Below are 11840 nucleotides of genomic sequence, written 5' to 3' on the forward strand. Positions count from 1 at the left end.
TTGTAAGCTTAAATAAACTTTAATTAATGTATGTAGCGACAAATTTTATCCAGATTATGCAGAGAATACGAATAATAGACAATTGGAATTTAAATATGAATTCTAACCTAACTTTCAGATCAGATTGTTAAATAGTTAATAATTCATGTATAAATTAATAAAAATTTACTTTGAGTTCATTTTTGCTTCATAATAAGTCCATTTAAGTTTATAATCTTTTGACAATCACAATAAATAGGACAATAATTGTTTTCTATTAGAAAAATATTTCTGTCAAACAGTATAAAATAACATTAAAATCAATATAAACCATTTGAAATTCCTTGTATATAAATTAAATTGAAATTATTTAAACTTGTTTTAATTTCAAAATAGATTCACGCTTCGTTCGCGCGTTCACGACCTGGATTTTTATTTTCAAATCCATGGGAACCAATTTTTCAATATTAAGAGTTCTAAAAATGTTCAACACAAAATATTTTGAAATTCTTTGTAATCTTTTTAAATTCCCTTGAAACAAAATTTATTGTATTCCCTAAAGTTGTCTAGAAGATCGTTAAAATCTCTTAAAACACCTTCAAATCGTTATATAACGCAAAAATCCATAATATCTGGAAAACATTTGAAATGCCAGGAATATACAATCAATGTCTCTAAAAAATATTTGAAATAATAATATTGAAAATATAAACTATTTTAAACTACATGATACCAAATTTTTAAATACTAAGAGTTCTAAGAATGCTTGAAATGAGTTAAATAACTTAAGAAAGGATTTAGTCTAGTTAGTAATGTATGTTTAAACAAACACCAACTTTCGTAATTTAAATATTTTTTTATTTTTAATTATCAAGAAAAAGTAAAAGAAAGAGGTTTGTTTAAATTTTGATAAATCTTTACATTAATTAAATATTACGTTTAATATATATTTAAAGAAAAAATATTTGATACCTACTCAAAACTGCGCTTAATTTTTCCGAATTGTTGAAAGCCGCTTTTTGGTGGTTATTCTTGTTCTTGTTTGAATTTTGGTCGTATCGAATAATAATTGTTATAAATTATGTCTAACATAATGACAAGCGTTATTCAGATTTTATCCAAAGAATCTTCAATGTGGACGGACGGATCATCGTAATATTAGTCAAAAATTCAAAAAGTGTATTATTTAAAAAGTGTATTTTACAATATTAAAGTCTATTTATTGCAGTCTATAAAATAATTAGATTTTAAGCTAAATAAAAAAACTTACAACGAAAAACGAAAAGAATTTTTAACAAGAAAAAATTAGTTGAATTTTTAAAAATATACAATAGCAGACTTTTCAATTAAATAGAATTAACACTCAACCATAAATATGAATTTTGAACAAAGAAAAATTACTTTTCTACCAAAAGATGAATTTCAGGTCTGAAGTGACAAATTTTCTATCTAAAAAAGACGCGTTTTAAACAAAACAGTTGGATTTTGAAACAGGAGATAACATTTTAAGAAATTAGTTAAATTTCAAACTATATAATTAAATTTTCAACCAAATAGTATAATTGTTTAACAAAACAAAACAAAATTCTGAACCTAAAATATAATAGTAGACTTTTCAATCAAAAATAATTTACTTTCGTTCATCAAAGACGACATTTCTACCAAAAGATGAATTTTCAATCCAAAATATGAATTCCCAATCCAAGAGGACGAATTTTCTATCTAAAAAGGTGACAGTTCAACAAAACAATGGAATTTTCCACCAAGGGAGACGAATTCTGAAAAGAAATTTTGCTCTCATATATAAAAGGAACTTTAGTACCTATTTCAGGGCGTTCAGCGATTCTTAGGAATGAAATTCAAGGTAACCGTTTCTTATAGACGTAAAAAATGTGCAATCTCATTTTTTATGGGCCAAAACTTTTCCAAGAAAGCATAACCATACATAAACAATTTTGCTTCTTGCGAACATAAGTCGACTTTAAAATCGTTGTGAAATCTTTAAATTTCTGTTAAATCTTTTGGAATATTTTTTGCTAAAATATTTGAACTCTTCTCGAAGTTGTTGATACCTTTTGAATTAATTTAACATCTTTGAATTGTTTTTGAAATCTTTCGTATTCAGTTGAAATCGTTGAAAATCTTCAAAATGTTTCACAATCTTTGAAATATTTTGGAAGTTTTAAAATCTTTGAAAATGTTCGAAATCTGGTGTACACGCATTTGTCAAAGCTTTGAAATCCTTGCAATATTTCTAAAATGTTCGAAATCTTTGGGAAAATTTTGCAAAACCTTTTGAAACATTTATACAAATTTTCTTAAATATTTTTTTGTGAAATCTTTTTCATTCGTTGAAATCATTGAATTATATGAAATCTTTTTGAATCTTCTAAAATGTTTTGAAGCTCTTTGAAATCGTTTCAAATCTTTGGAAGCCTCTAAATCTTTTTAAAGTTTTAAGAGCTTTGTAAATTGTTGTGAAATATTTGAAATATGGTGTACACGCCTTTTTTTAATCATTGAAGTCCGTGAAATCTTTGTAAAATATTCAAAATCCTTGCAAATATTTTTAAATAGTTGAAATATTTTGAAACCTTTGAAATTTTTCGTAATGTTTAGTAATCTAGTGTTCTAGAAAACAAAGTAAACCCTTGAAAAATCCTTTATATCGTTATCGCTCATTGAAATTCTGAAACTGAATTAACATCGAAATTTTGAACTTGTAATTTTTATAATTTGTAAGTTGAATATCACCAAAAAAATGTATACTCTGATATTCTATATTAGCGGAGACAAAATTAAAAACGTATAGAATTATTCATAATATTAAAGTCCATTCATTACAATCTATAAAATAATTGGTAAAGTCTAAAAAAAATACCTAGAACTCTCTTTATTTATTCTGCAACAAGTAAAAGATAAACTATACCTTCTGATTTCTTGAATTTGTTTCTAAACTACCAAATAATTGAATTTCAACTGAAAAATATCGATTTTAAACCAAATAGTTGAATTCTGAACTAAAAAAGATTAGTTTTCAACCAAAAATAAAATGGTTAAATTTTCAATTAAAATAATTAATTTCCCACTAGAAAAAGCAAAAATTTAACCAAACTGATAAATTTTCAATTAAAATTGTAAATCCTCAAATGTAAAATGATAAATTTTAAACCTTAAGGTTATATATTAACAAAACAGTTTAACTTCCAAGCAACTAGTTTTGTTTTCAACGAAAAAAGAAGAATTTTCAAACATCAAAGCTTAATTTTTTACCAAAAACACGATTTTTCAACAAAGCACATGAATTTTCAACGAAATAGCTGAATTTTTAATTTAAAAAATACAAATTTACAACCAAATAAGTTGAATTTAAAACTAAAAAAGGTACATTTTTTAACCATAAATGGAACAGTTAAGCTTTAATTTAAAAAAAATTAATTTTCAACCAAAAAAAAACAAAACAATTTAAAACAAAATCGTTCAATTTTTAACCAAAGTGATTAATTTTCAACTATAATGATAAAACTTTAACTAAAATATTTTAATATTAAAACAAAAAAATGAACTTTCAACTAAAATTATGGAATATTAAACTGGATTAATTAAATTTTCAACCAAAAAGACAAATTTAAAAAAAAATATGCATATTTAATTATAATAAAAAAATGATCTTTGAACAAAATACATTAATTTTCCACAAAACAGTTGAATTTTGAACTAAAAAAGACCTATTTCCGATCAAATAGTTGGATTTTGCATTAAAAAAGATCGGTTTTAAACCGAAAATGGAATATTTACATTTCCAGTTACAAAAGAAAAATAATTTTTAAACAAAATGATGAATCATGAACTGGTATAGTTGAATTTTAAAACGAAGAGATGCATTTTCAACTGAAAGGAAGAATTTTGAACTGTATCAGTTGAATTTACATGTTAAAAAAATGAATTTTCAATCAAAGAGTTCAATTTCGAACTAGAAAATATAAATTTACAACTAAATAGTTGAATTTAAAAGTAAAAAAGGTCCATTTTTAACCATAAATGGAATAGTTAAATTTTCAGTTGAAAAAATTAATTTTTACCGAAAAAAAAAAAACAATTTAAAAACAAAATAGTTCAATTTTAAACAAAGTGATAAATTTTCAACTATAATGATAAATATTTAACTATAATAGTTGAATTGCAATCCAAAAAGGTCTTCAAATAAAATTATGAAATATTCAACTGGAATTATTAAATTTTCCAGCAAAAAGATCAGTTTACAAATAAAATTATAAACATTTAATTATAATACTTGAATTGTCAACAAAAAAGATGAGTTTTAAAACAAGAAGATTAATTATCTCTAAAAAAATGATTTTTCAACGAAATACATTAATTTTCCACAAAATAGTTGAATTATAAATTAAAAAGGACACATTTTGAAGCAAATAGTTTAATTTTTAATTAGAAAGGATCAGTTTTAAACTAAAAATGGAATATTTAAATTTCCGGTTAGAAAAGAAAAATAATTTTTAAACAAATTGATGAATTTTTAACTAAATGATGTATCATCAACTGGAATAGTTGAATTTTAAACGAAAAATATTAATTTTCAACTAAAATTATGAATTTTGAACTAAAAAATATAAATTTTCAATCAAAAACGGAATAATTGTACATTTTTTTTAATAGTTACATTTTCAATCAGTGATGAATTTTCAACTAAAATGATTAATCTTCAACTGGAAGAGTTCAGTTTTAAACAAAAAAGATGATTTTTTAACCAAGAAAATTAAATTACTACCAAAAAGGAAAATTTTTCAACTAAAGTGATATAATATTCAACTGAAATAATCACATTTTCAGTAAAAAAAAATTTTTAATAAAAAAATTTCAACAAAATAGTTCAAGTTGCAACTCTAATAATCGAATTTTCAGTAAAAAAAATTAACTTACTGTCAAGGAAAAGACGATTTTTTAACAAAACTGCTCAGTTTTCAACCAAATAGATGAATTTCCAATTCAAATGATGAACCTTAAAAAACTGTTTTTAACAAAAGGATTGAACTTTTAACCAAGTAATAAAATCTTCATTTCAAAAAAGATGAATTCTTAAGGGGAAAAATGTAGTAGTGGATATTTCAATTAAAAAGCTTTTTATTTTTAATCAAAAACAGTTTTACTTAACCAAGAAATACGACTTTTCAAAATGAGTTAAAAAACAAAAATTAAGCACGCTTGCGAAAAATTCCCTAACTTAAAAAAAGAAATCTCTGGCCTTTCCTCGTTTTTCCAGGTATATAAAAATTCCCTGAAAACTACAGGTTTTCAAGATTTTCAAGATAAGGTAGACATCTTGTTGAAATATAAAAAACTTTTCAGTAACAAGATGTCTTCGAAACAAGAGGTTTCATTCATAATAGACTAAAAAATTTAAATCACTTTTCGCATTTCCATAAAATAACTGTTTTAAAAGAAAAAAAATGTAATTCAAGGTCGCTGAACACCCTGTATTTGAACGATCCACAAACACAAGCTTAACATTCCTAAAATGTAGTATAGGTTTTCAAAAAAATTCCCGGCTATATCCCGGTGCTCTCAAAATATGACATACCTGGTTGTCATCTACAGGAACATTGCCAGGATTCTGGGAATTATTTTTCGGCGGCGTCTGTTGATTGGTATCATCACGAGGCGCGTTTCCAGCGAAATCAGACTGCCTTGAATTATCGTGCAACCTGTTCTCATTAAATGAAAAGTCGTCTTGCCGCCCCGAGTCCTCTTGTCGCTGATTAAAATCATTCATATCCATTCTCCCTCCGTCCGGTTTCTCCAAAAGTGGTCGGTTATTCGGCAGGATTTCCGGCGGAGATCTTTGCTGATCATGAGATCTCTGTCTTCGATTAGTCCTCTTATTGTGATCATCAGAATATCTATCTCTCCTGTTTCCACGAAAACCTCGACCACCCCGACCGCCCCGATCGTTCCGATGTGAATTGTCCCTGTGTTGATCGTGCTGGGGAAACCTTCCTCGCGACATCGAATCGTCTTTGTTCCATCGATCATGTTGATTATCTCGATAATCGAAATCCTGCGCTGGATGAAAATCCCGTTGGAGAAAATTGTGCTGATTCGGTGGAAACTCCTGTTGATTTGGAGGGAAATTCTGTTGGTGCGCTGGTGGGAAATTCGGTCGATTTGAAGGAAAATTCGGTTGATTTTGGGGAAATTCTTGTTGATTCGGAGGGAAATCTGGTTGACTCGGATTGAAAGGCAAGGGAGCATTGGATCGAAAGTTTCGCTGGTTCGGCGGAAAATCAATGGGATTATTCTGCTGGAAATCTGGCGGAGCTTGCTGAAAATCGGGTGGTCCCTGATGGAATTGTTGAGGGAGGGGCGGAGGTGGTGGAGGAGCTTGAATATTGCGAATTTCCTGAGGTCCACATCCGGCCGGTAAGGGAATCATCCTCATATCCATGTCCATGTGTTGATTAGGGGGAGGTACTGGTGGTGGTCCTCGCATGTCTCGATCTTGTGATCTCACATCCACCAGGACTCCTCTTCCCTTTTGCTTGCCCTCGTTTTCGTCGTCAGATAACTCCATGTCGACACTCTCAACGTTGTCTCCAGGTTGCACTTGTTTCCTAAATAAAAAATAAATAATAAAAAAGATAAGCAGAAATTATAGCACGAAAGGAGCTGAAAAAAGGGGAAATAGGGTAATTTTAATTTGCAGAATTTCTGAAAATAAAACCAAGAAGCAAACGACCAAATTTGAACAACCACCGTTAAATGTACCTTTTGCAATTTGAAAAAAGATTTAAAAATTTCCTGAAACAGAAAGAAAAATTTTGTTTTAACCAAAATGCTCTCTCCCTGATACCTAAGAATCAAGTGAGAATCAAAATGCAAATTCATTGAAAAAATTTTTTTCTTTTCTTTCGTAAGGAAAATTTTTATCCAAATTTGGTAATTGGATTCTTAGTTTTATTTTCAGGGATTCTGCACATTAACATGATCACTGGACGTTAAAAAGAATTTTAAATTTGATTTTTACCTTATTTAAATCTCTTAAATTTTTGGGTAATATTCTCACGAAAAAGGGGAAACTTAGGGGAAAGATTAAACATTTATTTTTAAATTGCGAAAAGAAAAAACAACATTTATATAAGAAATGTTATATTTTAAAATAATATTCATTAATTTTTCAAATAAAGAATTTCAATAAAGAATTTATTTTTAAAAATTGGATATACTTCGGGCTTTGGAAATCCATTCACAGTAACATAAAAAAGTCCGAGACTTGAAGAAAAAAATCTTAAAATCGGTTAATATCTTCTGTTTTCGTAAATTTACAATTTAAATTTGTTCAATTTCAAACAAAATTTTTTCTTTATTAAGAATTTGTTAAAAATGTAAAAAAAAAAACATTTTTTTCGGAATGATTTTTTTTTCGTTGTAGTTATAACGTTCCAAAATGGCAAAAAATAATGAAATCCAAAAAATCTTAAATTACGACAAAATTTTTTTTCCCAAAAAAGTAAAATGATAAAATGCTTTTTTGGTGCGAGCTGAATAAATTTCGGATTCGACATACTCCAATTTTTTTAAATGTATACATATGACTCAATCAAAAAAAAAAACATGTTTTTGCACATTTTCAAAAAAATTTTATTGAGCAAAAAATGTATTTTTAAATTTCGCACTTTTTTATTATTAGTAAATGTTATAGTAAAAGCTATAAATATAACAAATTCGTTACAATTTTATGAATTAACAGGAAATATTCAATTTGAAATCGTTATATTTTACTGATTCAAATTTTTGTTTACTATTTTCGAATGCCAACCCACAAGTTTTTTTTTCCATCACCTCAAACGATTTATTATGCTCGTAGTATTTTTACTCCACCCTACTCTTCAGTGTTCTTAAGCTCAAATTAAAAATTGCTCAAGTTAGAACATTTAATATTGCAGTTGATTAATTTGAAATATTCCATTTTTTAATTAAGTATTTAACTTTGTACATTTCAACTAAATAGTGCTCGCCTTCTAAGACTTATTTAACAAGTTCTATATATTTTGCAACTGTTCCCATTTTATACTGAATAAAAACTTTTGTCTTCAGTTTTCACATTTTCAACATGTTTTACAATGTTTCAGCTTCAACATTTTTTCAAGAATGTTTATTTTTAATGGTTCAGCACTGGAAACGAGTAAATTATTTAGTCATGAGTCATTTATTTAAGTACTATAATTGATTTAATTAATATTCAATAATGGGTATACGGAAATTTTCCCGCAATACAAATATTGTATTTTCAAGTATCTTAAACAAAGAAAACAAAGAAAAAAAAGAAGACTAAGCACCCTGCAAAATGGATGAAATATAACGTTCACCACTTTCAGATCTCGAACTCACATCAAATATAAAAAATAGTATAACAAATTTCAAAAAATAGTGTAAAAAGAGTGCTATAAAATTTTTTAAGTATTAAACTTATGTGTGGTCCAATTTTAAAAGTGTATAGACTGAAAACAAGAAGTTTGCAATTAAAAATGAACTTTATTTTTTAAGCAAGATTTCCATTTTTCTAAGCTAATATTTTTAAAGTATTCAAAATAAACTTCAATATTTACTTAAGATACTCTTTAGTATACAAATAATCAAAATTCGTACTTATTTATTACGAGCTTCACAGTATTTTCTCGGCGTGAAAATATCACCAAAAAAATTTATGTATTTTGTTAAACATTTGTTGCTATTGGTTAAATCCAGCTGGTTTTTTTCATGTTTAATTCAAATATTTTTGGTTAATATATCTACTATTACATTTTTCGTTAAAAATCATCTTTTTAGGTTAAATAATTCAACTCCTTCGTTGAACTACTTTCTTAAAACTTAATTTTTTTACAGAAGATTAATAATTTTAGTTTAAAATTATTTGTTTATTTGAAAATTTAACTATTTTGTTGAAAGTTTAACCGATTATAAATTATTATTATTATTTTTTTTTTTTTTTTAAGTCAATTGTTTTGTATAAAAATTGCATTTTTGGTTTAAAAATTCGATAATTTGGTATAAAATTAGCTTTTCTTATAGAGAATTAATCTTATTTGTTGACAATTTATCTTTTTGGTTAAAACATTAATTATTTAGTTGACAAATCAAGTGTTTTGCTTAAAGCTCATATTTTTGGTTAAAACTGCAATTATTTGGTTAAAAATTCATCTGTTTTCGTTGAGGATTTTTTTTTAAATTCCTCCTTTTTGTGGTTCAAGTCAACTATTTTTGATTTAAAATGAAAATCTTGGCTTGGTTAAAATACCTACTATCACATTTTTTGTTGAAAATTTATCTTTTATCTATGAAAATTCGACAATTTTCAAAAATAATAGCTTTACTGTCATTTTTTCGAAATAGTAGCTAAAAAGACTTAAAATTCTTGCAAATTTCGAGAAACTTACCTGTAGTCTTGATCAGTATTGGACCACAAGCTGTTTTGCGTGTGAGGTATTGGTGAAGAATCGTTGGGGGTACTATGATTAGCTGGACTTCCAGTTAGACTGATAAGATTTCGATGGTCCACATCCACTTTCATAAGACGATGTGGCAATTGATTTCCTGACATTGGGAGAGGAATCACCCTGAAACAAATAAAAAGAATCGTTCTTTTTCAAAAAGAAGCTTAGAAAAAGTTAATTTTGGCATCAAAATTAATATTTTTTAGTTCAGAAACGGCTATATCTGTATTGATCGAAATTCTACTTATGAAACTTAAATTTTATTTACTTTGAATTTAGTTTATATTTTTGTATGTTTACAGGTCAATTATGAGTAAAAAATTATTCTCTTTTAGTTGAGCGTTCAGCTAATCGTTTGAAAATTCATCTTTTTAGTTGAATGCAACTGTGATTGATTTTAAATAAAAATATTTTTTTGTTCAAATAATATCTGCTGTTACATTTTTCTTTAAGAGTTAATCTATTTTGTTTGATAATTTAACTACTTCGTTGAAAACTCAGCTATTTTGGAATATCTTCAGTTCGAAAATTCGTCTTTTTGGATTAAAAATTCAACAAATTAGTGGATAATTTTGTTCTTTCTTGGATAAAAATTCATTTTAAAATTTACATTCTTTGGTAAAAAAAATCTAATTTTTTTGTTGAAAATTAAATTATTTTTATAGAGAGTTAATGTAATCTGGTTAAGGATTCAGCTATATCGTTGAAAGATCGTATTTTTTCGTTGAATTCAACTGTTTGATTTCGAATTAAAATCTCTTTTGTTTAAAAATTGATGTATTTCGTGAAAAATTCATTTATTTTGGAGGTTCAACTATTTGATTGGAAAGTAACTTTTTTGTGAAAATTTTTTATTTTTAGTTTAAAAATGCAACCGTTTTATAGAAAACGTCTTTTTGGTTTGAAAACTGAATTCAGTGGAATTGTTTTCTTTGGTTCAAAATTCAGTCGTTTCCTTGCAAAACTGATCTCTTTGGATAAAAAAAATATCATTTTTTGTGGTTGAAAATTCAACTATTTTGATAGATAATTAATCTGACCTGGTAGATGATTTTTTATTTGAATTTTAATTTAATTTAAATTATTAATTTATTCATTTTATTTAGTTTAAAGTTTAATTTCAAATTAAAATCTTGTTTGGTTGAAATAATATCAACAATTTTATTTTTCGCTGAGAATTCATCTACATATTTTGGTTGAAAATGATTGAATTTTGTGAAAAGTCCAACTATTGTGGTAGAAAATTTAACTATTTCTATGAAAAGTAAATTTTTTGTTGGAAATTTATGTTTTCGGTTTGAAAATGCAAAAGTTTTATATAAAATGTCTTTTTAGCTTAAAAATTGAACAATTCAGTGAAATTGTTTTCTTTTGATTAAAATTCTATTTTTTCCTTGCCAGATTGATCTCTTTTGGTAAAAAATATATTTTTGTTGTTGAAAAGTTAACTATTTTTGTAGAAAATTAATCTAATTTGATTGATGATTTGGTGGTTTAATTAAACTGTGTTTTTTTATCAAATTTGTATTTTTTTGTTGTTGAAATAATATCAACTATTATATTTTTCTCTGAGGATTCAACTATTTTGGTAGAAATTTCCATTAGTTAGTGGAAAAATAACCACCATTGTTTTTGAAAAATCCACTCTTTTTTTAGAAAGAGTTGTTTTGGCAAAGGAAATTCTGTAAGAGGGTTTAACTGTTTTTTGAAAACTTGTCTTCTGGTTGAAAATGTAACTATTCGGTTGAAAGTCGAAGTAATTGATAAAAATTCATTTCTTTGATTGAAGATTCATAATTTTACTTGAAAAACTAACTATTTTATTTTGAAATATATATTTTTTTAAATAAAATTTAAATATTTTGGTAGAAAATTCAACTATTAGATTGAATTTTAACTTTTGGTTGAATTTTACTATCATAAGGAAAATATCTTGTGAGTTTTATGCGGGCTAAATAACTTTTGAGGCCAAGAGAATTTTTTTCAAAAAATCGAATTCTCGCGTTTTTCTTATAAACAATAGATACGAAAACATGTTAGAAAAATATTTTGCACAGATAAGAAATTTTGACCAAATTTTCTGTTACGCATTTTTGATATCTTGCACCATTGCCGAGAAAAATAAAAAATAAATCAATTTACATAAACAAATAAATTCTCTTCACTCTTAGCTTACGGAAAATTTGTGTTTTTTTTTTTTTTAACAAAGCCAAAAATTCAAATACGCATAACTCTGTATACACTAGGAGCCAGGGGTAGACCTGTATGCCGTCATAGGTCCTGTCGATTACGATGTTGCATCTTATGTAGAATTTTCCGCTAATTCCGAAAATCGAGGGTGTTTCTTCGAGAAAT

At 26.2% G+C, this 11840-nt stretch overlaps 1 protein-coding gene across 1 annotated transcript in view; it reads right to left on the minus strand.

Moving 5' to 3' along the window:
• The window catches only part of LOC117176062 (regulation of nuclear pre-mRNA domain-containing protein 2), a 35708-nt gene that overhangs the window by 2776 nt on the left and 21092 nt on the right, over positions 1 to 11840 (minus strand). Inside the window, exons 7-8 of the mRNA XM_033366065.1 lie at positions 9429 to 9608; positions 5576 to 6605 (exon numbers count right to left, since the gene is read on the minus strand). Of these exons, the coding sequence (XP_033221956.1) occupies positions 5576 to 6605; positions 9429 to 9608 (1210 nt within the window). The remainder of the gene's footprint in view (positions 1 to 5575; positions 6606 to 9428; positions 9609 to 11840) is intronic.

Source organism: Belonocnema kinseyi, chromosome 7 (genome assembly GCF_010883055.1).
Source record: "Belonocnema kinseyi isolate 2016_QV_RU_SX_M_011 chromosome 7, B_treatae_v1, whole genome shotgun sequence".
Taxonomy (NCBI): Eukaryota; Metazoa; Arthropoda; class Insecta; order Hymenoptera; family Cynipidae; genus Belonocnema; species Belonocnema kinseyi.